The following is a 27,865-nucleotide window of genomic DNA, read 5'->3' on the forward strand; positions in this document are numbered from 1 at the left end:
AAGTTGTGAGCCTTGGTGCCTCTTTCTCATTCCTGCTGTAGGGGGTGGTGGCTCAGCCTTAGAGAGAACCTTTCTGGGCTTTGGTTTCTCTCCATCTACCAAATAGGATTACTTTTTGAATTCTTAACCTAGAAAGACTGTGAATTTTCGATCCATTTCCCCCTTTTCTAATCCACAATTGAATTAGGAATTAGCACATGATGATAATGATGATGATGGTAGCTAACATTTCCGAGTATTTCCATGTGGCAAGTGCTGTTTCAAGCACTTAATTAACTCATATAAATCTTCTGGTCTAAGATCCGGTTTCTAATTGCGGCTCTGCCTTGCTGTTGGTGGTGATTTTGGACAAGACTTGTAATCTCCCTTAGGCTCAGTTCCCCAATCCGTAAAATGAAACAATTATAACAGACAAGTAGCTTCTAACTCCCCTGACCCCTTTTTAGACTTTAGAATCTTGGATTATTTAGAGACTTGGCAAGGAAGAGGTGACACGCTCAAATGGGTAATTGAGGACTACAGGAAATCAACAAAAAATGGGGAAGCACTACTGAGATGGCAACAGTAGGAGGGCTGTTAACACCTCTGGCAGGAAAGGACAAGAGAAGGAGTGACTACAGAACCCAGAGAGGGCTGTGGCCAGAGCTGGTGCATGGGAGAAAAGCTCTGATAGAAGCTGTGGCACCCACTGCTAAGGCAGGGCTTCATAGCCAGGGAACTGGGGAAATCAACACCCCACTCTCTTTACTGTCTCATCCGCTGACTCCTGCTCATACCTGCTGTTAGCCAGGGATCCTGGTTGTTGCAGTCCGCAGACATCAGCCTCCTGGGGCACAGGCCAGGTGGAGCAAGGCAGAGAATGGGTCAGCAGCTCCACACAAATCCCCTTCTTGACAGCACGCATTTAATTCCCTGGACTCCCTTGGGAGTGGCTATTAACGTCCGTATTATGTGGTATATGATGAAGAAATGATTTTCAGCAAAAATATTTTAATTTAGGTCTATATATTAGGGGATATTGTACTGTAAATTTCACTTGCATACAATCTTTTATAATATTCACTATACATAAAGACGAGTCTATCCTTTTCTTTTTTAACAAGTGTGGCACATGCTGTTTATGCTATCACATTAAATTATGTAAGAAAAAAACAAGATGTTCCAACAAATACATTTTTAAATAGCAGAGTATATCATCTTTGGTTTGGGTAATGATGTATATAAAAACTTAGATTAAAATTTATCATCATATTACAGCCTCAAATTAGACAAAATCTACTATTTTAACATGAAATTTGATGTGTTTGCCCTTTGAGTTAAACATTTAACTGGTTTTTAATCTAATAATTATCTTTTATTTCCAAATGATAAGCTAAAAGAGAAGATTTAGGCGACTATGGCAAGGACTTCTGTGTAGATTACACTTGGTAGGTGGAGACAATCTTTACCAATAATGAAAAGCCAATCAGATGTAATTGATGTAATAACTCCCTTCCCTTTTAATATTGGGTTTTCATAATGGAATTCTTTCTCTGTCATATGATACTTCTGATCAGTTGTATGCAGTTTATGGATCTGTGTGAACATCATCTAGAGGAAAAATTTATTTATTTCTTGTCATTTTTTTTTGCTCTGCATTAATATGATATTTCTCACCATCAGTGTTCTTTATGTTTTCCTCTTTATTAAAAAGTCTGTTGTGGGTAAAAATAAGGCAATATTCAATAATGAGAATAAAAACAATGAACTCCAAACCACCAGGCTACAGATGATTGCAGGGCTAGCTGGGGCATGAGCATGTGTCTCTAATCACCGTTTGACATGTACTTGGAAGCTCTCATGCTGTTTATTAATGAGCAGATGATGTTTAAATAATTTCTTTTATTGCTTTTTAACAAATAAAAACTGGAACAGATACCATCGCTGTCTTTTCTGATGTGAATCCCCTTTTGGAGGTCACAAGGTTTTATAAACCATTCAATGAAGAATTCTGTTTTATTTTTGTTTTTAATTTTGAGACAGAATCTTGCTCTGGAGTGCAGTGGTACAATCTCGGCTCACTGCAACCTCTGCCTCCTGGGTTCAAGCCATTCTCCTGCCTCAGCCTCCCGAGTAGCTGGGACTACAGGCACCCACCACTATGCCCAGCTAATTTTTGTATTTTTAGTAGAGAGGAGGTTTCATCTTGATGGCCAGGCTGTTCTTGAACTCTTGACCTCAAGTGATCCACCTGCCTTGGCCTCCCAAAGTGCTGGGATTACAGGCATAAGCCACGGCGCCCAGCCGAGAATTCTGTTTTAGATGATCCTTAGGGTATCTTCCATTTTTTTATAAAATAGAAAATAAATGATAACACTTTTTAAGCTGGGAGGCTTAAATCTACATTTTCATCTACACTGTTACTTAAAAGACACATGTCATGGGTAAGCATAGGTTGAAATTAGGTAGCTTTGAGTCTGAATTCTTCTCATTAGCTGTGTGACCTTACATAATTTACTCAATCTCTCTGAGCTGCACTAGCCTCATGCACAGAACAGGGATAGGCTTTATAACCCACCTTATGGGGTTTTGATGAGGATTTAGTCATCCATTGAACAAATGCTTATTAAGCCACTGCTATGCACCAAGCACATTCTAGGCACTAAGAATACAACAGTGAACAGGGCAGAACAAGTCTCTGCTCTCATGGAGCTTACGTTCTAGCAGTGGAGAGAGACAAAAACACAAATTTAGAAAGCTATGTTAGGTAATGATCATTGTCATGAGGAAAGACTAAGCAGGAAGAGAGGTTGGGGCCATTTGGGATGGGGTGATCACAGAAGGCCTCTCTGAGGAGGTGACATTGGAGCAGATGGAGGAGGTAGGGGAGTGAGCACAACCATGGCAGAGGCGTGGAAGTGGGAGCAGGTGTGGTGTGTCTGAGGAATGGTAAGGTGCCTCATGTAGCTGGAGCAGAGCCAAAGAGGGGCTAGATGCAACACGACCTTGTAGATCCTCAAAAGTACTTTGGGTTTTCTTCTACGTGTGATATAAAGTCAGAAAATCATCCTGAGCAGAGGAAGAAAGAATCTGACAGATGTGTAGTGAAAAGATTCCATGGGGCAAGGGTAGAAGCAGGGAGGTCTTTGCAGGGACCGTGTTTGGCCAGGGTATTGGTGGTGGAGATGGTGAGACATGCTTGGATTTGGTGTATTTTTGAAAGTAGCGTCTATAGGGTTTACTGATAAATTGGAAGTGGAATTTGATTTTTTTAAAAAGCCAAAGATGATTACTTCATGTTTTTGTCCTGAGCAACTAGGTGTGGTTCCGTATACTGAAATATGGAAGACTGGGGAGGAGAGGAATCTTTCCAGTGCAACAAGGAAACCAAGAGTTCCACTTTGATCTTGTTAACCTTGGGACCCTTGTTAGCCACTCATGGGGAAATGTCAAGTAGGCTGGTGGGTTCATGAGATTGGAAACCAATGAGCTGGAAGAATGTGATTCACTTTGCTTTTCTGTGGTTCCATCCCATGAACTGGGGCAAATCATATAACTGGCAAATGGGGTTTCTTGGCTATTTTAGGGTCATTGGGAATCTATTTCCAGTGCCGTGAACTCCTGTAAGGCATTTCTGTTTGCTTCTGTCATGTGGCCTAGTAGTTAAGAGCAGGGGCTTTTCTCTCTCAATAGATTAGAGTTTGAATATTGGGTCTGCAACCTAAGGGCTTTGTCAACTTGGGCAAGATGTTTCACCTTTAAGCTTCCATTCTCTCATCTATTAAATGTGGACAGCATCTCTCCTTCTCGGGCTGCCACACAGGCTTGTGAATTTTGTGCGTTGCCCATAGGTGCCCAGCCAAGGGGGTAAGTGGAGGCTAAAACATAGACCACACTGCTCTCCAAGCTTTCTGCCCTTAGGTGGGGCTGTGTATAATACCCAGGGAAAGAACCCTTCACAAGCCATTTGTTTGCAAAGACCTGTATCCACTTAGATTCTTGTGAGGATCCTAAGGGATCATGCGTGCAAAACATTCAGCAGAGTACCTAGAATGAAGGGTACATGCAGAAATAGAGCGATTTTATTTTACTCTGAGATTTTCCTCTCCTTCTGGATGGGGAGGTGTGGCTGTTAATGGAGGTCCATCCACCACCCACTGATAGGAATGTACAGGCAGGCAGGGAGACCTGGGATCAGGACTTGCCTTTACCGTTTCTCTTGGATTCAGATGAGGATTCTGCCAATGCTGTGACTTGGTTTCTGCCTGCGTTGTTTTTCTTGCTGTAATTTACTTTCCTAGCTCTCATCTCTTGTATGCCTTACTTACCTAAGTGTCACTTGCACCTCATTTCTCTGGTTCATCCTGGACTCAGTGTTTGCTCATCTGGCCTCTGGCCCTCTTTCTTGGTCTTTGGGCCTGTTTGCTCCTCTGAATGCATCTGCTGCTTGCAGAGCCAGTGAGAGGCCACGCCAGGCCAGCCAGTCCTGGTTCCTGGTCCCACCTGTACCCCATCAGCCTGGCTCTGCAGTCTCCCTTGCTCCATTCGATGGCTCTTTATTTGCAAACCTTCTTAAAGAGAGGACTTGGTTGGAGAGAGGAAACCTCTTGTTAAAAGTGGCACACCACAGGACAGTGTCATAAATCTAGGGTCCTCTCCTTGCAGATGGTGTGTTGTTTTCCTCTGTCTTTCTGGAACTTCTGAGCAGTTCTCATCCCATTTGCTGTGTTGTTTCCAGCTGTCAGGGCATAAGCTAAGCCCAGCTTCCGCAGCGCTGCCATCCGAGCCTAGCCCTCTCGTTGCTGTACTTTCTGAACTAGCTCCATAGCAGCAAAATGTTCTAGAGGCCTTTTCTTGGCCTTCCTGGGAGGACCAAGAACTCAGAGCCCTCGTGAGTTCTCAAGAATTCCCCAGTTCTGAAGAACTCCGCAGCCCACTGTTGATCTGAGGAGTGGCTACTGCTTCCGCTGGCCCGTACCCAGCTCAGGGGCAGACAGCCAGGGTCCTGCTGTCGGTTTTGGCAGAGTGGTGACAATCCAGCTGCTGTTGTTCCACAGCCAGTCAGGAGACCTACAGTACAGGCATGGGTCAGTCCCTCGGTGGCCAGGCTGGTGACGAGAAGGCAAGAGCTGGTAGTAGAGGGCTGAGGAGAGGGGCCCGGGTCTGAGGGGCTGTGGCTGTGAGTCCTCCGTGCATGTCTGTGCTCACTGGAGAGAAGGGCCATGATTCCTGAATTGTGGGTCTTGAGAAAGGAGACTGACTAGTGGCATTGTTTAATGAGTATAAAATATCTCTGCTCACAGAAATTTTGAAATCCCTTTTGATATAGACTCTCTTCTTTTCCAACAGCCCTTCTGCTTTTTTTCCCCTTTGCCCCTAGGGAAAGGAAGAGAAGCAAACCCTCCCTGGGAGTGGGCTGGCGGGGGTATGACCTGGGGAAATTCCCGCCAGCCCGGAAGGCAGAATAAGCCTTTCCAATGAGGGAAGATCCTTAGAAGGAGAGGAAGAGAAGGGGAGGGTTGAGGACTGATTATTCTTGCCCTTGGGGTCAAACCACGGGGCTGTGAGAATGCGTTGTGGAAGCAAGGGGAGGCAGGAACAAAGATGTTTTGGGGTGAATCCTAGCGCACAGTGTTTGCAAGAGAACACCCTTAGAAAATTACAGGTCCTTTAGAAAAGCCCAGTGTCTGGCACAATGTTAGGGTGCCTTGGCGCTGCCCAGATAGTAGATTAGGAAGGGTGAGGGACACATCTAGGTACATAGACATGACATAGTAGCTGCACCCCTTACAGTCCACATATGGGGTCTGGAGGATCCTGAGGTTCTCATGAACCAGTGGAGTGGAAGGGGCTGAGTTGGAACAAGGAAGGGACACCCCAGCTCAGCCTCAGAGCAGCAGAGACAAGCTTAGCCTCCAGGGTCTAGACAAGAAAATTCCCAGCCACAGCCTGTGGGCCAGAGAGGCCCTCCACTTTTCCATCAGAAGGATCAAATTTCAATTCCACCTGCACCTAGCTGCTGCCTTGTAAAGCACATGGGGAGCGTGGGTGGGGAAGGTCCCATGCTGACAAATAGCTCAAGTCTTGAATTCACGGAATATTTATCCCAAAGAGTTTGTTTTTAAAGACTGAGATACCATCAACTGTTTCACCATCTGAATCTAATCCTAACTCTAACTTTTAGCTTGCCTTAGAAAGTTTGGGAAGCATTAGATGAGATACTGTGCGTAAAGCATTTCGCTTAAGGCTTGGCACATATAGGTGCTGAATAAATGTTTCATTTCCTGTCTTTCTCTCCAATCATCACTCCTTATTCACCATAGTCCATTTATAGTATCTTGGAGGTTGAGGGTGGAGGAAAAGAACATTTGTGATTTTGCATGCAGAAACCATGTTGGCCCTGTCTCTTAGGTTCACCAAGGAGAGACTTTTGCCGTCTTGCCTGGCTTCTTCTGTCATTGGGATTTTCCAGGCTGTCTTCCAGAGAAGCAAGCACTGTGAGCTTTAATTAAAGCCTCAGAACTTTCTCTCTGGCATCCCCGCACCTGCCCATGACACTACTAAGAACACCCACATTTGTTTGCCTTTCATCCATCTCCTGAGGGACCAGGAAAGCCTGACATCTTTCTCTAAGTCCAGGGAGGAAGGGGCTGGGCCAGTGGTCAGCTTGGCAGAGTTGAGAGCAGAAATTAGCCCTCCAGCTGACAGGGCTGGCTGTCCAGGTACATGCCTTGTTGGCAGCCTGCTCCGTGGTAATCATCTCCTGCTCAACTCTGCTCTTCTGATCTCCTGAGAATGGTGCAGCCATTGTTAAGCCTCCATCCTGTCTTGGGCTGTGCTGCCGAATGCCAGCCTTGCTTTTCAAGGCTTCTGCCTTGTTTTTGGAAGCCTTGTCTTTTGTTAGCTTGGCCTCCTGTGCTTCCTTCAGATGAGAACTCCCCTCGCAGGTTAGTCTCCGACTGAGCCAGAATGTTACATATGCTTGACCTGAACTGAATGTAGTCTGGCCTGAGAGCAGAGGGACAAACAAGATGACCTCCAGGGAATCTGCTGGTGTGCGTATTATGTGTGACTATGCTGCCTTTTTTAAAACCTTTTAAAACCAAAGTACAATATACAGATAGAAAGGTGTGTGTGCCATAAATATACAGCTTCCTGCATCTTCCATGCAACCAATACCCAGACGAAGGAAAAACATTATCAGCACCCCAGGAAACTCCAGACCCCATGCTCTCCATTAGCGCCTCCCTAGGGTTGGCCATGATCCAACTTCTAATGCAAGAATTATTTTATTTTTGAACTTAATAGAAATAGAAGAATACAATACATATATACTTTGGTATCTGGCTTCCATTTTCAACATTATATTTGTGGGATTCACTTGTGTGGTCATGTGTAGTTGTAGTTTGTTCATTCTCATTGCTGTATAATATTCCATTGGTTGACTATACCAAAATGCATTTATCCGTTTTATTGCTTATAATCACTTGGGCAGCTTCCAGCTGGAGCTGTTATAAATAGTGTTGCTCTGAACCTCCCTGCGTGTGTCTTTTGGTGCACATATGTGTATTTCTGTTGGGCATAGACTTGGGAGTATAGTTGCTGGGTCATAGGGGATACCTATGCTCAGCTCTAGCAGATGCCACAGTTTTTCCAAAATACCTGTAACTGTTTATAGCTTACCAGAACTATGTGGGAGTTCTGGTTTCTCCACATTTTGTCCAATGCTTGGCATTTTCCATCTTTTTTCATTTTTGCCACTTTGATGGGTGTGTATAGATACTGAGTTATGGTTTAATTTGTATTTCCCTGATGATTAAGGGAGTTGAGCACTTTGGCTATTTATTGATTACTTGGATGTTGTTTTTCCTGAAGTATTCTAGTCTTCTGTTCATTTTTCTACTGGATTATCTATTTCTTGTCAATATGTAGAAGTTCTTTATGTATTCTGGGTACAAATCCCTTATTGGATATATGTATGCAAATATCTGCTCCCATTATGTGGCCTGTTTTTGTCACTCACAACAGTGGTGTTTGATGAACAAAAGTTCCATTTTCATGGATTTTCAGAATGAGATAACTAAAAGTGAACATTTATTACTTGCTTATTGTGTCCTTGTATACCTTGCTCATTCAATTTTCACATTAACCTAGTTTTAAATGGGAAAAATAAAGCTGAGAGAACTTGAGGAGAGACTTTCCAAAGTTAGGAAACAGCAGAGGCAAGATTCATGCCCAGGTCTTCCCACACCAGAGCTTGTGTTCTGTGATCTTTGTTATACTACAAAAGATACTGATACCAATTAATATCTCGTAGACAATATCCAGTTTTCAGATGTCTTTTGTTTGACTTATACAATTTTTTTTCAATTGAATTAGTTGCTAATGTTTAAAAATTAGAAGTAAAGATTTCCAACTTTTCTTAGCAAATTGTAGGATGTGGCAACGCTGGTCTCTTTTTCCCACAAGTCACCCCGGACTGCTGGAGCTGAGTAGTTACTGCTTCTGGGTACCTGGGTTCTAGCTTTCCAATCGAGAGATGCTATGTACAGTTGGTTATGCCCGGTCGGCTTCAATCATTTTGTTATCTGCCTGGCTCCTGTGGGCATCGGAATTTTTAACCTTGCTACTGTTTCTCTTAAATGGTATAATTCTTTTTCTTTCTTTGTTTCTTGCATTCTTACTTTAATGCATTCTTCCCTTTCTTCCTTCCTTTTCCAGGTCTCTAGACTCTGTGCTCAGGCTCCCGGTCTGCCTCTTTGGCTGATAGCATTTTTATGGGTAGACAGAATAGTCAACTGTTTATATGGATAGTTAGAAGAGTCTCTCACAATATCCTGCTCCTTCCTTTAAGGGATGAGGCATTGTATCTCTGTAAATGTAAATGTTTTCCTGAAAGAAGTGACTAAGTACTCCAGTAAGCTTTAATTTATCAGATGGGCTCCTTAAGCACAGGCCTGGGAGGCAATGGGAGAATTTTGTAAATTGTGTGAATGGAGAGAGTGGTTAGGGAAATCTGTCTCTGAACAATTGAATGCCTCAGATGAGATGCTGTGGTGGTACAGCTTGAGAGTTGGAAAAAAGCAAGAGAACAGGGGAGGGCGGGGCTGGGGGTGAATGGTGGTGGCAGTGGTGGTGTTGGTAATGGATGGGTAGCCATGTGTAGTCCTGTCCAATTAACAAATTTACCATGGGCATGTCTCATGCCCAACCATTTTCTTTTCTTCTCTAAATCCTTCCTAGAATTCATTATAATGTGGAGGTTAAAAGCTGGAATCTCATTAGACTTGTTGGATTTGAATCTTGTCTCTGCATCTTACCAGCTGTGCAACCTTGGGTTAGTGAATGTTTTTGTACATCAGTTTCCTCATCTATAATTTAAGGATAATAACATACTACCTTGTAGGGCTGTGAGAACTAAAAAGTAAGAGAATATCTGCAATTTCCTTAGAACACAGCTTGGCAATTAGTCCTCAGTACACCTCAGTTACTATTGCTGCTATTACTATATTGACATGGAAGGGTCAGACGAAAAGATAAAATTGTTGCTCTGCCATGTACTAGCTGTGTGACTTTGGACAAGTCTATTTGACCAGGAATCTTCAGTTTTCTCATCTTGAAAAGATGTTGTGAGAATTACAAGTGTTAAGCAAGATGATCAAGGTGAAAGCATTAGGGAAGTTTGTGTTTGTTACCTCTTATCTCTCTTCTACCTTCTCCCATCATTTTTCCTCTTCCGGAGATAGATAATGTGGAATAGTGGAGAACATAAGATGAGCCCATGAAAAGATAACTAGCATTAGCACATCATAATGAATAAACAAGAACTGTACTGATGTCCCTTCATTCGTTCCCAATATTGGTAATTTCTATCTTATCTTTTATTTTCTTGATTAGTTTTATTGATCCTTTCAAACAACCAGTTTTTAGTTTCATTGACTTTTTTCTATTTTTTTCTATTAATTTCATTGATTTATGCTCTAATCTTTATTATTTCTTTCTTTCTGCTTGCTTTGGGTTGAATTTTCACCTTTTCCCTAAAGTACAAACTTTGATTACTGTTTCAAAACTTTCTTGTCTTTTAATATTACAAATATCTCTCTATGCATAGCTTTAACAGTATCCTACAACTCTTGATATGCTGTTTTGTTATTTTTGCTGAATTGAAAATATTTTCTAATTTTCTTTGTGATTTCTTCTTTGACCCATAGGTTATTTAGAAGGATGTTGTTTAATTTCCAAATATTTAGGGATTTTTTTCCAGATTCTTTCTGGTACTAATTATTAGTGTTGGGGGGAAATACAATTTAATACAATTTTTCCTCAACCTTCATACATTTGTAGTTGAGACAGATCAGGTGACAAGAGACAAATTAAGAAGAGAAAAGCAAGGCATGATTGATATGAAAATTTGCTTATTTCTATAGTATACACCATTTTAATATAATAACCAAAATTATGACTAATAGCATTATGCCAAGACATATCATATTTTTAGGAATTTCATACAATTTCTGGAACACATTAATATGCTCACATAATTCAAAGGAGGTTAAACGTCATTTCTTATTTGACAGTAATTTCCATGTAATTTAACATATTAAATAAGCCTATTTTAATAGTGATTTTTTATAGATCTTTTGAGAGTTCTTGGTCCCTGTGGGATGTCCCAAAGTTGGTTCAAGGTCAAAAAGATTTAATTTTGAATTTGATTTTAGAAAATGTTTGTCAATGTAACAAAAGTTTAAAACACTTGAATAAATAGTATCAAAAGTTACTATATCATTCATTTAATCAGAGTGACAATTAAAAGACTTCAAGGCAAATGCAGAAGTTGACATAGCTGTATGAAAAATCGTAGCTCTTTTAATATTGAAAAGACTCAATTTTCTTAATTAATTAAAGACCTAATAAAAGACAACATGAAGCACAATAAATTATTTTGGTAAGACACAAATTTTTGTTTAACTTAAAAGGTGAAGAAAAATTTTTCACTATCTCTTATCAATACTCCAAGAAAATCTTGACACTTTAAAGGAGAAGATCAAATTCTAGTTTTGTTTCAGTATACTTTTGATATTAAGGCTCATTTAAATACCTTTATAATAAATTCATTCAATTATAGTCAGTTTGAGCATAAGATTTTCTTGCACTTTCTATCTCTTCCCAACTTTCTATCGTCATTAAGTTTTATCTATATCTTTTCTTCCTTCATTCTGAAACAACCTTTAAGTAACCTCTAAACTAGACAAAATCACTCTTTTCTTTAACAAAAAACTCCACATGCTCATACCATTTAACGTCTCACTTTCCTTTTATATTTGCATGTAGTGTTGTTTCTCTTATCATTTTATATATTAGTTAGAAATTTTGACTCTTAGTCACCTTATTTTCTAGTGAAAACCTAAGGGGTAAACAGTTTCAAATTGTTATATAACATTTTATAAATACACATTTCATAATTTCTAGAAACATATGCTTCCTCTTAGAACAATTTTTCAATGTCAAACAGGATATATTTACTAACAGACCCAAATATTTTAGTTCCTTTGTAATAAGAAGCCAAAAGTAGGTAAAGTTAAACCTTATGTTCAGCGATTAATGTTTCAGTATTTTACTTCACTTGGAAATGATCTAGATATGCAACGAATATCCATCATTTAATTTAACTTAGCAACACCTGAAGAATGTAGTTACCAAAGAGATTTGAGAAACATCTAAAGTAAACATATCATAAAACAAAATTCTTATTTAAAAATACACTTATAAAATTTTATTCTACTTGCATCCATTTAATTTACTTGTTCTTAACAATTATGCTTGGATTACTCATGAAAATTTCATAAAACATCAAAGCTAGTCATTATCTCAAATTATTTTCCTGTTAACTATTTTTACAGAACATACATGTGAGACAATTATTGCCAAAGCAAGAACTCTGAAGTTAAATACATATTTTTATTTTGTTTCGTTTGCTGCTAATTCAGAAGACAGAGCTGTTTTCATTAATCTAACAATATTAAAGTAATCTTATTTAGCAAAGAGGACACAAGTCATGTAAACTTGAAAAACATTTGGGTTAGTTTCTATAGTTCTAGCAATTTTAGGAGTATTTGGTTTATATGAGTCCTGATTTATCTCTATACCCAACTTTAAAAGAACTTTTTAAAAGGAGTTTTATACCATGTAAACATAGATGTACACATGGATAAACATATGTGAACATATAACAGACACAAATAAATCTTATAGCTTTCATTTAAAAATTTTAACGATATGACAGGTACAATAATAGAAAGCTCACTAGTTTATAAAAGGGCAGTTGGATCCAAATTATGTTTTTGCACATGGGATAAGTTAAGGTTACCTGTTTAGATGGCCAAATTTTTTTTACCAATATTTGTGGAGAATACATTAAAAATTGTCATTTGCCCTTGCTAAGTAATCTTATGGGGGATGTGGACTAACTTTGGGGTATAGGACTTTTTATAGCAGTTTGATTTTTAAAATAAAAAGCCTCTTCTTCCCCCTTTCTTCTTTTTTTTTAGTCTCAAATGGGTGTAGACATTGTTTTAGTTAACTCCTTAGGTATTTACATTTCAGAGACATAGTAAGATTTACAGTTCCAAGGGACTGGAAAAAAATGTAGAAAATTTCTCTGAGAAGGAGTTTTGGATGCGTATTTGCTTATTATCAGAGATCTAGGGTAACTTTTAAAGCTTTTTCCTCTTTAAGTGTAGGACAGTCTAAGGAATTTTTTTTTTTTTTTGCTGTGGGGGTCCAAAATTTGAAACGTCCTGGAGCTGATGAAGTTTTATTACAGAGCCCCACGGAAGTAAGAGGAGTTGTAAGGTAGAGCAGAGCCTGCCAGGCTCCAAGTCCCCTGAATCCGTGTTCGACTTATTTCCTGGCTGTCAACTTTTACGGAAGTAACCTGTATACCCTTGGCCTGGAGATCAGGCAAGAGTGCTTTTTGTAAATCTTGCAGGGAAGTTAAAGCAAGCAGTTGAACGTTTAAAGGATTTTCTGGGAAAGTTGGAGGAGTTTTAGGTGTTAAAGGAATCTGTTGATGGGATGGTACCAGATTTTGAGGAGAGGGGTTTAAGCTAGGGGCCCAGATATCCAGAAGACCTTCTGGAGGGCCAGGGACGGGGAGTTGGAGATAAAGGCAGGTTAGAAGTAGGTGGAGAAGGAGGAATTATAGTGGGTGTGTAATTTGACTTTTGTTCTAATTTCTATTCTTTAATCTTTTTTAAGGAAACCCCTAAAAGCTAGCAGTTACACTCTTCTGTGTCCTCTTTTCAATTCGATCTTACCATAGGTACCATTAGGACAGTTGTTTAGGATGAGAGCTCTCTAAAAAAATTTCTTTTTAAAATATAAAAGTTGAAATAAGATTCTATTCACTCTTCTTACTCTTTAGTCCTTCCATTAAGGTGTGGACGGAGCTCTCATTTCCCTCTTGTGTTTTATGTCACAGGCTTTTGAGAAATGAAATATATTGCTCCTTGGTAGATTGCATTTTTCTCCTCAGACATCCATAATTAATATTATCTAAGGGGAAATTGCTTTTTAGAGGCTTAACTGGTAATTTACAAACTTTATAAACTTGGAATAAAAAATATAATGAGTTGGTAAATTTTGTTTTCAAAAGAAATGATTTTTATTATAAAAGTGATTTATTAACAAAGTAGACAAATTTAAAATGCAGAAAGAAATGAAGAAATAATGGTGATGGTGTTTCAGAAATGGTGATTGAGAAAGCATACTTTAGATAGTGAATTGCCTTTTAAAGGAATTAATAGGAAAAATGTCTCTTACTTGTCATCGTTTTCACCATTTCTGGTACTCTCTATTTCATTGTGTAGATCCAAATTTCTACTGAGATTATATTCCTTTTGCCCAAAGATCTTTCTTTAACATTTCTTACAGTTCATATTTGCTGGTAATAAATTCTCTTGGCTTTTACTCCCTAAAATACACATTGTTTTGCCTTCATTTTTGAAAGATATTTAATTTGTATATAGTACTCTAAGTTAATAGTTTTTTTTCTTTCCATACTTTAAGGCAGCAGTCCCCAACCTTTTTTGCACCAGGGATCAGTTTCGTGGAAGATAATTTTTCCACAGGCTGGGGGCAGTGGGAGGATGGTTTTGGGATGAAGTTGTTCTACCTGAGATCATCAGGCATTAGATTCTCATAAGGAGAGTGCATCCTAGATCCCTCCCATGCCCTCCCATGTGCAGTTCACAATAGGGTTCATGCTCCTTTGAGAATCTAATGCTGCTGCTGATCTGACAGGAGGCAGAGCTCAGGCAGTAATGATGGTTCACCCTGCTGCTCACCTCCTGCTGTGTGGCCTGATTCCTAACTGGACACGGACAGGTACCAGTCTGTGGTCTGGGGGTTGGGGACCCCTGCTCTAAGGTGTCACTTTATTAACTTTTGGCTTGCATAGTTTCTGCCAAGAAATTGGTTATAAATCCTATATAATGACTTTGATCTTCTGTTGTATCTGATTTCCTTCCCCCACAAGCTTAATTAAAATTTTTCTCTTTCAATCTTTGGTTTTCAGAAATTTGACCATGATGTATCTAAGTATGTGGGGTTTCATTTTTGTTTTTGTATTTATTCTTCATGGGTTCTCTGAACATTGTTTATTTGTGTTTTGTTGTTTTTTTTGGTAACTTTTGGAAAATTCTTAGCCATAACATATTTAAATATTCTTCTCTCTTCTTTCTTTTATCCTTTTGGAACTCTAATTACATGTGTGATAGATCCTTTGATATTGTCCTGCAGCTCTCGAATGCTAGATTTGTTTTTCCTCACTCTTTTTTCCCTTTGTATTTTCTTTTGATACATCTTTTGTGTAGATTCTGCTTTAATCTATTAATTAGAGTTATTTAAAAATCCCTATTGCATCATTCTGACATCTGAATCAAGCTTAGCTTCATTGATTGCCTTATTTCCTGACAATGGGATTTTATTTTATTTTATTTGTTTATTGAATGCCATACATTGAGTATAAAATGACAGTGGAAACTGAGGTGAGTAGTATTATGCCTACATGCCTCTTCCATTCCATCAGGTCAGTAGTGAGGAGAGTTGAGTCAATCTAGTTGAGTGAGGTTTTGTTGTTGCAAGAGTCACCCTCAGTGCACTGCACTACAAACTTCAGATTCCTTCAGTGATAGTACGCTATTACCTTATGCTTTGTGTGAGTCCTGGAGTGCTGAATTTGTCCTCATTGTTTCTTTTCCACTCTCAGATTTCAGCAGTCCCTGCATGCCTGTGCCACAACGGGGTATTTCTCCATGCCCCTCCCGCTCCCCTAGAATCAGGCTGTTGATATTTGTTGCTCAGTGATAAATGGAGCTTATCACTTATTTACTATAAGTGGGGCTGTGGAGGGAAATAGGGCAGTTTTGTTCTCATGCTTCAGTCTTAGGCAGGCTCTGTGCACTCAAGCCTCAGAAATGACGGTTTCTTAGAATTCATGTCCTCCCTCTGCCCCTCACAATTAAACTCTGTCCTTTACTGGTACAGATTCTTGGGTGGGAGACAGTTTCCTGCCCTTCCTCAGCAGTAACAGACTTCTAATTTGTAATTTTGCAGAATCTCGGGCCTAGGAGAGTTTCCAACCTTTTCACCAAGGACCATCGGCTGTATGTGCAACCCACCTCGGGCTTCAGAAGCAGTGGGTCTTTGCCTAGGTTGCCTAGGTCCTTGGGTCAGGTCTCTTCTTCCGTTTAAGGCTTTCGATTTGAACAAGAGATGATTCCAGGAAGTGCATGGCTTTTCATACCTGTGTGCAACTTAAGGGGACTGACTCTCTTTGGTCTCTTACCTTACCCATTATCTTCCTTATGAGGTCTATGGAAATGACCTTGTGCGTGAGGGCAAACTGCTCTTGTGTTTGAAGCTCCCAGTTATTACACTCTGTCATGCTAACTTAGACTCATCTTTCTGAATTTTTAAAATTTTAGCTATTTCTTCTTACTTTTACAGGGACTATCGCATCCTCCCATTCTCTGTCAAATGTAAAACTATTCACATATCCCAGTTTTCCTTGGATGGACTTGGCATTTAAAAAAAATTCTGTTCTTCTGGTTACCTTACAACTTCAGCTCTCTGATGAGCTCAAGAAAAGTTATAATTTCACAGATTATCCAGATTTCTTTTGTTGTTAGGCTGGGAACTATATTCTCTTGCAATCGTCTACATCATAAGTGGAAACAGAACCTCTGGTGGTGGGTAAATAGATCCTATTCACTGTTCCTCTTACCCTTTAGTTCTTCCATCAATGTGTGGACAGAGCTCTCATTTCCCTCTTGTGTTTTATGTCGCAGGCTTTTGGGAAATTAAATATATTGCTCCTTGGTAGATTGTTTTTTTCTCATCAGGCATCCATAGTCATTATTTATCTAAGGGGAAATTGCATTTTAGAGGCTTAACTGGTAATTTACAAACTTCATAAACTTGTAATAAAAATATATGAGTTGGTAAATTTTCTTTTTAGAAGAAATCACTTTTCATTCTAAAAGTAATTTATTAACAAAGTAGAAAAATTTTAAGGAAGATAGAAATAAAGAAATAACAGTGACATCAGCAAGATGGCAAAATAGAAAGTCCCCAGGCCTCACCCTTATACTGAAACACCTATTTAACAACCATCTATATACAAAATATACCTTTATGAGAGCTCTGGTTTTCAGGTAAGAGGTTGCGGAACCCTGGTGGAGCTCAAGACCTAGAAAAACTTCATTGAGAATGCAGGCTCATGCTTTCTGGCAGCAGAGCCACCAACCATGGGCCTGGAAGCAGCCTTGCTCACTTGAACACCTAGTGACAGCTCTGCCTGTTCACTGCTCATAAGGAACTCTGCCCATATACAGACCCTACAGGAACCTGGCTTCCCATGTCCCCAATGGCATGACCACTTCCACAGAGCAGGGGACTTGGTGACAGATCCACCCACTTTCCCACAGACCCAGGGGCAGCCCTGCTTATCTGCCCGTGGACCATCAGCAACCTTGGCTGCTCATGGAAACCAAATGCAGCCCTACTTTCATGCAGATCCCAACAGAATCTCTGACTGTCTGTGGCGCAGCAACCCAGTCCTCTAGTGGACCTTGGAAGCAGGCCCACCTGATCACATACCCAGCAGCAGGCCAGCCCACCAACAGACTCTGGCAACAGGCCCACCCACGGACCATGGCAGCAGATCCACCCTTGGACCCCACCCAGCTTAGACTGCCCACAGACACTGCCTGCTGACTCTGACAGCTGATCCACCCATAATCTCTGACCAGCATGACTGATGAAGGTCTTTGCCTGCTGAAAACAGTCAGTAAGAACTGGAAGAGGTGACTACTTCTCAAATGCACAGACACTAGTCTAAGGCTACAAGGATCACAAAGAATCAGGAATTCTCGATACTACCTTATTAGGAGCTGAAAAAGGCTCCAGTAACTTACCCTAAATAAATTGATATCCATAATCTGCTTGACAAAGAACTCAAAATAATTGTCTTAAATGAGCTGCAAGAGAACAGACAACTAAACAAAATTAGGAGTATAACATGTCAACAAAATGAGAAGTTCAACAAACATATAGAAATAATAAAAAAGAGCCAAAGTGAAATCCTAGAACTGAAGAATACAATGACTGAACTAAAAAACTTAATACAGAACTTCAGTAGCATACTTGGTCAAGCAGAAGAAGAAATCATTGTACTTAAAGACAATGAAATTTGAAATTATCCAGTCGGAGGAACAGAAAAGTTAAAAAGTGAAGAAAGCGGGGCCGGGCGCGGTGGCTCACGCCTGTAATCCCAGCACTTTGGGAGGCCGAGACAGGTGGATCGCCTGAGGTCAGGAGTTTGAGGCTAGCCTAGCCAACATGGTGAAACCCCATCTCTACTAAAAATACAAAAATTAGCCGGGCATGGTGGTGCAAGCCTGTAATCCCAGCTACTCGAGAGACTGAGGCAGGAGAATCGCTTGAACCCGGGAGGTGGGGGTGGCAATGAGCCGAGATTGTGCCACTGCACTCCAGCCTGGGCTACAAGAGCGAAACTCCGTCTCAAAAAAAAAAAAAAAAAAAAGTGAGGAAAGCCTAAGGTCTTATGGGACACCATAGAGTGAACCAATATGTGCATTCTAGGAGACTCAGAAGGAGAAGAAAGAAAGAAAAAGAGGAAGAAAGCTTATTAAGGGAATAATTGCTAAAAACTTTCCAAATCTAGGAAGAGAAATGAATATCCAAATTCATGAAGTATCAATGTACCCAAGTACATTGAACCCAAAGAGGTTAACACTGAGTCACCTTAAAATTGAATTTGATGGACTGGATTAAGAAAATGTGGCACATATACACCATGGAATACTATGCAGCCATAAAAAATGATGAGTTCATGTCCTTTGTAGGGACATGGATGAAGCTGGAAACCATTATTCTCAGCAAACTATTGCAAGGACAAAAAACCAAACACCACATGTTCTCACTCATAGGTGGGAATTGAACAATGAGAACACATGAACACAGGAAGGGGAACATCACACACTGGGGCCTGTTGTGGGGTGGGGAGAGGGGAGAGGGATAGCATTAGGAGATATACCTAATGTAAATGACGAGTTAATGGGTGCAGCACACCAGCATGGCACATGTATACATATGTAACAAACCTGCACGTTGTGCACATGTACCCTAGAACTTAAAGTATAGTAAAAATATAAATAAATAAATAAATAAATAAAATAAAAATAAATAAATAGAAAAAAGAAAAAAATTGAATTCTCAAAAGTCAATTAGAGAATTTTGAAAGCAACAAGAAAAAAGTGACTTATCACAAACAAGGGAACCATTATAAGGCTACTAGTGGACTTCTCAGCAGAAACTTTGCAGGTGAGGAGAGAGTGGGATGATACATTCAAAGTACTGAAATTTAAAAAACCTGCCAACCAAGAGTACTATATCTAGGTCAAAGAATAAATCAAAAAAGGAAATTAGAAAATATCTCAAGACAAATGAAAATGAAAGCACAACGTATTAAAACTTATGAGAGGCAGCAAAAGCAATACTAAAAGGAAGTTTATAGTGGTAAATGACTACATTTAAGAAGAAGAAAGATCTCAAATAGTTAATTTTATGTCTCAGGTAACTAGAAAAGAGGAAAAAACTAAGCCCAAAATTAGCAGGATGGAAGAAATAATATAGATTAGGGGATAAATAAATATAAGACAGGATATGAAAACAGAAAAACAAAAAATTGACGAAGCTAAGAGTTTGTTGACAAATCCTTAGTTAGACTACTGAAAAGGAAAGAAGTTGCAAATAAATAAAATTAGAAATGAAGGATGAGACTTTGCACCTGATGTTACAGAAATTAAAAGGAATTATTATGAACAATTATACATCAACAAATTGGACAATCTAGAATAAATGGATAAATGCTTAGAAACATATAATCAACAAGATTGAATCAAGGATAAATAGGAAGCCTGTACAGACCAATGACAAATAAGTAGATTCAAGCAATAATTGAAAACAAACAAACAAAATGAAATAAAACAAAACAAAACTCCCAGCAAAGAAAAGCCCAGGAACAGATAGTTTCATGGATGAATCCTTCCAAACATTCAAAGAAAAATTAATACCAATACTTCTTAAAGTCTTCCAAAAAACAGGAAAAGAGGAGAGACTTACAAATTCTTCCTGAGGCCAGCACCACCCTGATACAAAATCCAGACGGAGACACTACAAGAAGAGAACTATAGGTCAACATCCCTGATGAACATAGATGCAAAAATATTCAACAAAATACCAGTAAATCAAACTCAGCAGCACTTTAAAGGGATCAGACACCATGACCAAGAAGGATTTTTTTCTTAGGATACAAGGATGGTTCAACATACACAAATCAATAAATGAAGATAAAAATCACATGAACATCTCAATAGATAGAGAAAAAAATTGACAAAAATTAACACTGTTTCACAATTTAAAATTCTCAACAAATTAAAAATAGAAAGAACTTACATCTCAACAAGTTAGGAATGGAAGGAACATGACTGTCAATGAATTAGGAATAGAAGGAACTAACATCAACACAATAGAAGTCATTCACGAAAATCTCACGGCTAACATCATATTCAATAGTAAAAAAAGTTTTTTTTCTAAGATCTGGAATAAGGCAAAAATGCCTATTCTTACCTCTCACATTCAACATAGTATTTCTAGCAAGAGCAATTAGGCAAGAAAAAGAAATAAAAGCCATCAAATTGGAAAGGAAGCAGTAAAATTGCCTTAGTTTCCAGATGACATGATCTCATATGCAGAAAACCCTAAAGACTCTACCAAAAAAAACTTTTAGAAATAATAAATTCAGTCTAGTTGCAGGATACTAAATCAACACGCAAAAATCATTTGCATTTCTGTACACTAACAACCTATCTAAAAAGAAAATTAAGAAAAAAGTACCATTCACAATAGCATCAAAAAGAATAAAATACCTAGGAATAGGTTTAACCAAGAGAGTGAAAGATTTGCACATTGAAAACTATAAAACGTTCATAAAAGAAATTAAAGAGGACATAAATAAAAGGAAGGTGTGAAAGGAAAATAAAAACTTGGGACCCCAATTCACTCTGCCAAAATGAAAAAATTAAGCTGAAAGCTGAGTGATGCAAGAAGCTGCCCTCCCTTTTGTTCCTAAGCAGACAGCTACAGATAAAAGGCTAAATATCTCCACAGGCAGCTGCTCTATGTTCACCTTATATTAAGTGCCGATTTGCTGAGCACAAGATGAATATTTAATTGACTATTCTGCTACCTGCTCATTTTCTCCTGCAACATGTGGATGACCATACCATACCCTCCCTCTTTCCCCTCCAGCCCACTAGCCCAGTATTTCCCCTTTAAATATCGAAGCCCTTAAATTCATCTTTGGAGAAAGGCACCGATAAATATTGAAACCCTTAAATTCATCTTTGGAGGAAGGCACCAATAAATATTGAAACCCTTAAATTCATCTTTGGAGGAAGGCACTGATAAATATTGAAACCCTTAAATTCATCTTTGGAGGAAGGCGCAGACCACAGACTGTTTCTGCGACTCCATGTTTTTTTCTTCCAGGCATGTCCTTAACCTTAGCAAAATAAACTTCTAAATTGATTGAGACCTGTCTCAGAATAAGTTTTGGTTTACAAAGTATACCTTGTGTTCATGGATCTGAAGAATGAATATTGTTAAACTGTTCATACTACTTACTCTTCCATAAATGATATTAGGAAAACTGGGTATCCACATGCATAAGAATGAAGTTGGACTCTGATTTTATACCATACAAAAGCCCAACTTAAAATGGATTAAAGACTTAAATGTAAAACCTGAAACAATAGAACTCTTAAAAGAAAACAGGGAAAAAAAGCTTCTACACATTGGACTTGGCAATTATTTCTTAGATATGGCACAGAAAGCACAAGCAACAAAAGCAAAAATAGACAAATGGGAATATATCAAACTAAAATGCTTCTGCACAGCAAAGGAAACAATCAACAGAGTGAAAGTCAATATGCAGAATGGGAGAAAATATTTGCAACCATATATCTCGTAAGGGATTAATATCCAAAATATATAAGGAACTTCTACAATTCAATAGCAAAACAAATAAACACACAAAAAACCAAATAGCCTGATAAAAAAAATTAAGTGAAGGACCTAAATAGACATTTCACCAAAGAAGACATACAAATGACCAACAGGTATAGGAGAAAGTTACAATTCTTCAGGGAAATGCAAATCAAAACCACAATAAGATATCACTTCACACTTATTAGAATGCTATTGTCCAACAACAAAAGATAAAAAGTGTTGGTGCAGATGTGGAGAAAAGGGAACCCTTGTTCACTGTTGGTGGCAATGCAGCCACTGTGGAATACAGTATGGAGGTTCCTCAAAAAATAAAAAATATAATTACCACGTGATTCAACAATCTCCGTTTTGGATGTGTATCTTAAGGAATTAAAGTCAACATCTTGAGGAGATATCTGCACTCCTATATTCATAGCAGCATTATTCACAATTGCCAGAAGGTATAAGCCACCCAAGTGTCCATTGACAGATGCATGGATAAAGAAAATGTGGACACACATGGATATTATTCAGCCTTAAAAATAAGGAAATCCTGCCATTTGCTGCAGCATGGATGGACCCGGAGGACGTTATGCTAAGTGAAATAAGCCAGGCACAGAAGGACAAATACTGCATGATCCCACCTCTACGAGGAATCTAAAACCATCAAACTCATAGATCCAAAGAATAGAATAGTGGTTAACAGGGGCTGCAGAGAGGGGAAAATGAGGACATGTTGGTCAAACGGCACACAATTTCAGTTCTGCAATACATATATGCTCAGAGACCTACTGTATAATATAGAGCCTATAGTTAACAATACTGTATTGTATACTTAAAAATATGCTAAGCGGGTAGATCTCACATTAATTGCTCTTAACACAAGAGAAAAGAATTTTTTAATTAAACAAGGGCGAGAGCAAAAGGAAACTTGGAGGTACTGGATAACTTTATGGATTGATTGGTGATGTTCTCATGGGTGTATACTTATCTGCAAACTCATCAAGTTGTATATGTTCAACATGTACAGCTCTTTGTATGCCAACATACCTCAGTAAAGTGGCTTAAAAATAAAAACCACTCATAAGCCCATCATCCAAAGAAACCATTACTAATATTTTATTGGATTTCTTCTAGTCGTTTTTCAAGAAGTGTGTGTATGTTGGTTTGCATACCTAAGTATACATGCCCAAATATATGATCTGTGTGTTTTGTTTAAATAAGCTAGTTCCAAAAAGGTGTGTTTTCTTATGGGTTGAGTGCTATGGCACTTATGAAATGATGATATGTTATTCATGTTTGGTAAAGGTGCCAAAATGTATGGCATATTTTTAGTTTGCTGTTGGGGCTGGATTCTTTCTTGCGGCTATTTCACATGAACAGCCAAGACAGGTGTGTGAATGTGATTCCAATGGAATGCACGTCATTCCAGAAAAGCTCAGTTGTTGATTCCTTGTACTGAGTCCTCCTCTTCCCCAGGCAACCTCCATCCCTTTGTTTTCGTCACAAGAGGAATGAGTATCTATGTTGACCCATCCTTAGGCATAGAACAAACATACATAAGGAAAGTATATGATGTTCTTAATATGTATTTCATTTTCTTTTCTTTCTTTCTTTTCCAGAAAGTATTTTGGAGAAAAAATTGGACTGTATTTTGCCTGGCTGGGATTATATACATCATTCCTCATCCCATCTTCTGTAATTGGAGTGATTGTGTTTCTTTATGGATGTGCAACAATTGAAGAAGATATTCCCAGGTAAATCAGTTTTAAAGAAAAGGGCTCAGTTGCCATATGTTAATAATTTGGAGTTTCATCCCAGTACAAGTACATTTCTCATGCCTCTTTCCAAAGCCCTCACCCTCTATCATTCTCCTTCGCTATGACACATGTAACTTTCCTCCAGAGACAGATCTAGGAGCTACAGATTCTGGGAATGGCTTCAGAGCCATGCTAGGCGAGGCCCACTTCCTCTTCTAGTCAAGCTCTTCTCCAGGGCAGGGGGATGTGTCTGATGTGGGCAGGCAGATAATTCCTGGTAAGAAAAATCATGCCAGAGAAATACTTTTTTCCTGTCTGTCCACTTCATCACTTCTTTTTCCTCTGGTTTCCCATAAGACCCAAGGCAAGGTGTGGGGAGTGACACTGGGTAGGAATCACATCTGTGTGGTCAGATGATGCTAGAATAAAGCAAGCTGAGAAAGCAAGCAGCTCTAATGCTGAGGAAGGCACAGCCTCTGTTTCAGGAAGTCAGAAACTGCGGGGAGGAGTAGCCCCAAGGTGGGACTCTTGGAGTGCCAAGAGATGGAATCAAAGCTAGTTTTTATGAGGAAGAGAGAACCCACAAAGGAAATATGGGATGAGTATGGTGGCTCACACCTGTAATCCCAGTGCTTTGGGAGGCCAAGGAGGGAGTATTGTTGGAGCCCAGGAATTTGGGACCAGCCTGGGCAACACAGTGAGATGCTATCTCTAAAAAAAAAAAAAATTTTGCTGGGCTTGGTTTGGTGGCATGCACCTGTAGTCTCAGCTAATTGGGAGGCTGAGGCAGGAGAACTGCTTGAGCCCAGGAGCTTGAGCTTGCAGTGAGCTGTGATTGATTGTGCCACTGCACTCTAGCCTGGGCGAAAGAGCAAGACCCCTCCGAAAAAAAAAAAAAAGGAAAAGGAAAGAAGCCCTTAGACTGACAATGTTATATGTTAGCCATGTGACTGTACAGTTTACTCCCTGAAGCTTAGTATTCCTGGCTGTAAAATGGTAATCACGACGCCTAAGTCATGGTGTCGTGAGGATTAAAGGAGACTGTGTCTGACACATAGCAGAAGATTAATAAATTATTGTTGAATAAATCAAAATACGTGGAAATAGAGTACAAGGGACAAAAGAGACACTTAGCTAATATTTGGAATTTAAACACTCTTGCCATCTGCAGAATTGTGGTTGCAAACTGAAGCATGGTTAGTATGTTTTAATATTCTTTTGGATGCAAGCGATAGAAATGCAGCTTGAACTAGATTAAGCAAAAAAGAAAATTTATTATAAGCATTCAAGGAGCAATGGAATAGGGACTCCATTTATCTCCTGCCTCTGACTCTTTCTAGCATTTGTTGGTTTCACTGCATATTTTCTCCATTTGGATTAAACATTGCTGCTAGTAGCTCATGGGTGTTACACCTTAGAGCTTTATACTTGATTGGTCTCAAGTGAAAAAGTACTATGACTCCCTTTGACTTAGGTGGAGGCCCTGGACCAATTCATTGTGGCTAGGGGGCAGGATGGCTTTGTACCAACTTGATGTTCCCCCCATAGGCAGGTGGATGAGGACACTGGGCGGATCATTAGAGTTGGGGGTGGTAATGGGGAAAGTAATGGCCATTCTGAAGAAAAAACCAAAAACTGTGCATTTTAGGAAGGGTATGCGTGTATCAGTGGGCAGAAACCTGCTTCCTGGCTCACCTGCTTCCTGCCTATTGGTACATACCCTATAGAAATGGTCTTGCAAATCAGATCACCTGGAGATGATGTTGTCAATATCTAGAATAAAACTAAATCAATGTCAATCTATGCAAATGGTCTTGCAAATCAAATCAACTGAAGATTATATTGTCAATATCTAGAATAAAGCTGAATCACTTGGTGTAAGAGACAGGAGTTTGGATTTTTTGGTATAAAACTCTAGTATCAATTGTCAAGTGTTTTTTTTTGTTTGTTTGTTTGTTTTTGCAAGGTGAAGGGAAAAAGGAAGGGGGAGAGGGAGGGAGGGCTAGGGCAAGTGTTCTTGATTGGGAGTTCCGGGACCTTTATCACAGGAGATGGATTATTAGGGCTCTGTTTTCCCCAGCGCATCTAGCATGAGGGAAGAGCTAATACTTATGAAATATCTACCTTGGCGGGGGGGGCGCATAATGCTAGGTGATTGTTATAAACTAGTTTCTTTGATCCTGTAAGAGATCAATGTTATACACACCATAAATAGGCATAATTATTTCCACTGAACAGAGGTTGAGAAACTGATGCTACATGAGGTCACATAAATTGTCCAATATCAACAACTAATAGTTGTCAGTGCTGGGAGTTGAACTCTGTTGCCTCCTGTTCCAAAGTCTTTGCTTTTTCTAATAAGCAGAGAAGTTTTCCGGAGGGCTCATATCCTCCCCCACAGCTTAGTAGCTTCACGTGGGCTTGCCTGTGTGTGTTCTAAGAAAACATGGCTTTTGGGTTTCCCTTGCCTTGTGATCCCTAGACATCTGGCCTCAGGTTGACCAAGGGTGGAAAACCCCATACCGTGCATAGGGAACCATTGCCAGTGCAGTGGGTGGGGCACCAGTGGGCTGGTTTATATCAGGATTTAGAACTTGTGCCCTGGGTCCCCACGTGGTAATACACGTGGCAGCAACCACTACAGCTGGAAAGGACGTGGTCTGCACACGCTGCAATGATAGACGTCTACACACAGATGCACACACCCCACATTCACACACACTCATGCACGCGCACACAGATGTCTACACACAGATGCACACACCCACATTCACACACACTCATGCACGTGCAGATAGATGTCTACACACAGACGCACACAGCTCACATTCACACACACCGTGCACGTGCAGATAGATGTCTACACACAGACGCACACAGCTCACATTCACACACTCATGCACGTGCAGATAGATGTCTGCACACAGATGCACACAGCCACATTCATACACACTCTTGCACATGCAGGGATATTCAAGTGTAAAGTGCAGTCGTTACTGTGGATGTGTCACATTGCCCGTCAGAGTGGATGGTGTTCTACAACTGTGGAAATGACAACAACCACTGGTGGGCTGTGGAATCAATTTAATGGGCTTTTAAGTGGACTAAAACAAGATGGGGTAAGACAGGCTAGAATGCAATAAATATTAGTATTCATTATAAGAAGGATGGGTAAGTGTTGCTTCATTAGATTTTGTTTCAGTTTTATAAGTGTGTTTGTGAGAGTGAGGGTATGTGTTTGCATACTGAAATCTGATGTAACAGATTGTTTTAACTGTAGGTCACAGTCAAAAACGTTTAAAATTACTACAAAATTGAAGTTTTGGATGTTGATTTTTCAGACTCAGGATGGGGCCTGGCAAATCAAGAAGGTGTAAATACTAGAAAAAAGTAAACATTTTAATAGATTTCTTTAAAAACAGAGGAACTGTTTTTTAAACATAATTGTAAATTCATCAGAAGTCCAACTTCTGTGGGTCTGATGGGAACTCAGGAAATGCCACTCCTTATAAACAAAGGGATATTCTCTAAAAACCAATATTGAATCTAAAGAAACACATACTCTAAGGGTTTGTGTCTATCAGCCACTCATAACTGTGATTAAAAACTTACAGTATTCCTGGGATTATTTTAGAGGTTGCTAATTTTGTCATCAAGCCTGAAATTTACTATCTCTCACTTTTTAAAACTTTTTTATTTTGAAAAATTTTAGATTCACAGCACAGGAACTTGCAAAGATAGTACAGAGGGGCCCAGCGTACACTTCCTCTAGTTTCCTCCCATGGTTTCGTCTCATGTAACTACGGCACAACATCAAAACCAGAAAACTGACATTGATTAGGTGGAACTTTAAATGATACCTTTTATTCCCAGTAATTTAACTTTGATATGTGAAATATAAGCATAAGCTTGTAAGTAATACTTCCATGCGTGCATGATACCTCTATAGAACTTCCCTGTCTCTACTCACCAAGGGATTGATTTCATTTGTTAAGCACTTACATGAACAGAGAACACCAGGACATTTTTTAAAAAGCTGATTAATCTAAACCATATTGAAAAAAGATTGGTTACTTTAGGTCTGAGACCTTAATAGCAGCTGTTTAGTCTGAATTTCCTGAATGATTGCCTCTTTGTACCTTCTCCCGTTGTGCTAACAGGGCTCTGAATCACCTAATCCATGAGCAATGATTTACCCTGAAGAACGTTGCCCACTTTAGGGTCTTGGTTCAATGGACTGTCAAGCCGTTTATCAAGCTTCTTAGGCTTTCTAGAGAAAATAATATATCAAAGGAATACAGCATTGGATTTATAGCCACAGTTACTTCTCACTAGAAACCTGTGGATTGTGCAGCTTAGTGAATACCGTAGACCTGATTTCCATTCTAGGCAGGCCTCCCTCATCTTTCAGCTTGTCTAGAGGCAGCCTCTCTCAGAAAATACAAAGTCATTTCGATGTCATTCTTAGCCAGAATTCCTCTAGAATTCTGTTA

General features: G+C 39.3%; 1 protein-coding gene across 1 annotated transcript in view; it reads left to right on the top strand.

Moving 5' to 3' along the window:
- The window catches only part of ANO2 (anoctamin 2), a 376,891-nt gene that overhangs the window by 165,614 nt on the left and 183,412 nt on the right, over positions 1-27,865 (top strand). Inside the window, exon 11 of the mRNA XM_030804747.1 lies at positions 23,235-23,369. Within this exon, the coding sequence (XP_030660607.1) occupies positions 23,235-23,369 (135 nt within the window). The remainder of the gene's footprint in view (positions 1-23,234; positions 23,370-27,865) is intronic.

Source organism: Nomascus leucogenys, chromosome 23 (genome assembly GCF_006542625.1).
Source record: "Nomascus leucogenys isolate Asia chromosome 23, Asia_NLE_v1, whole genome shotgun sequence".
In the NCBI taxonomy this organism is placed as follows: Eukaryota; Metazoa; Chordata; class Mammalia; order Primates; family Hylobatidae; genus Nomascus; species Nomascus leucogenys.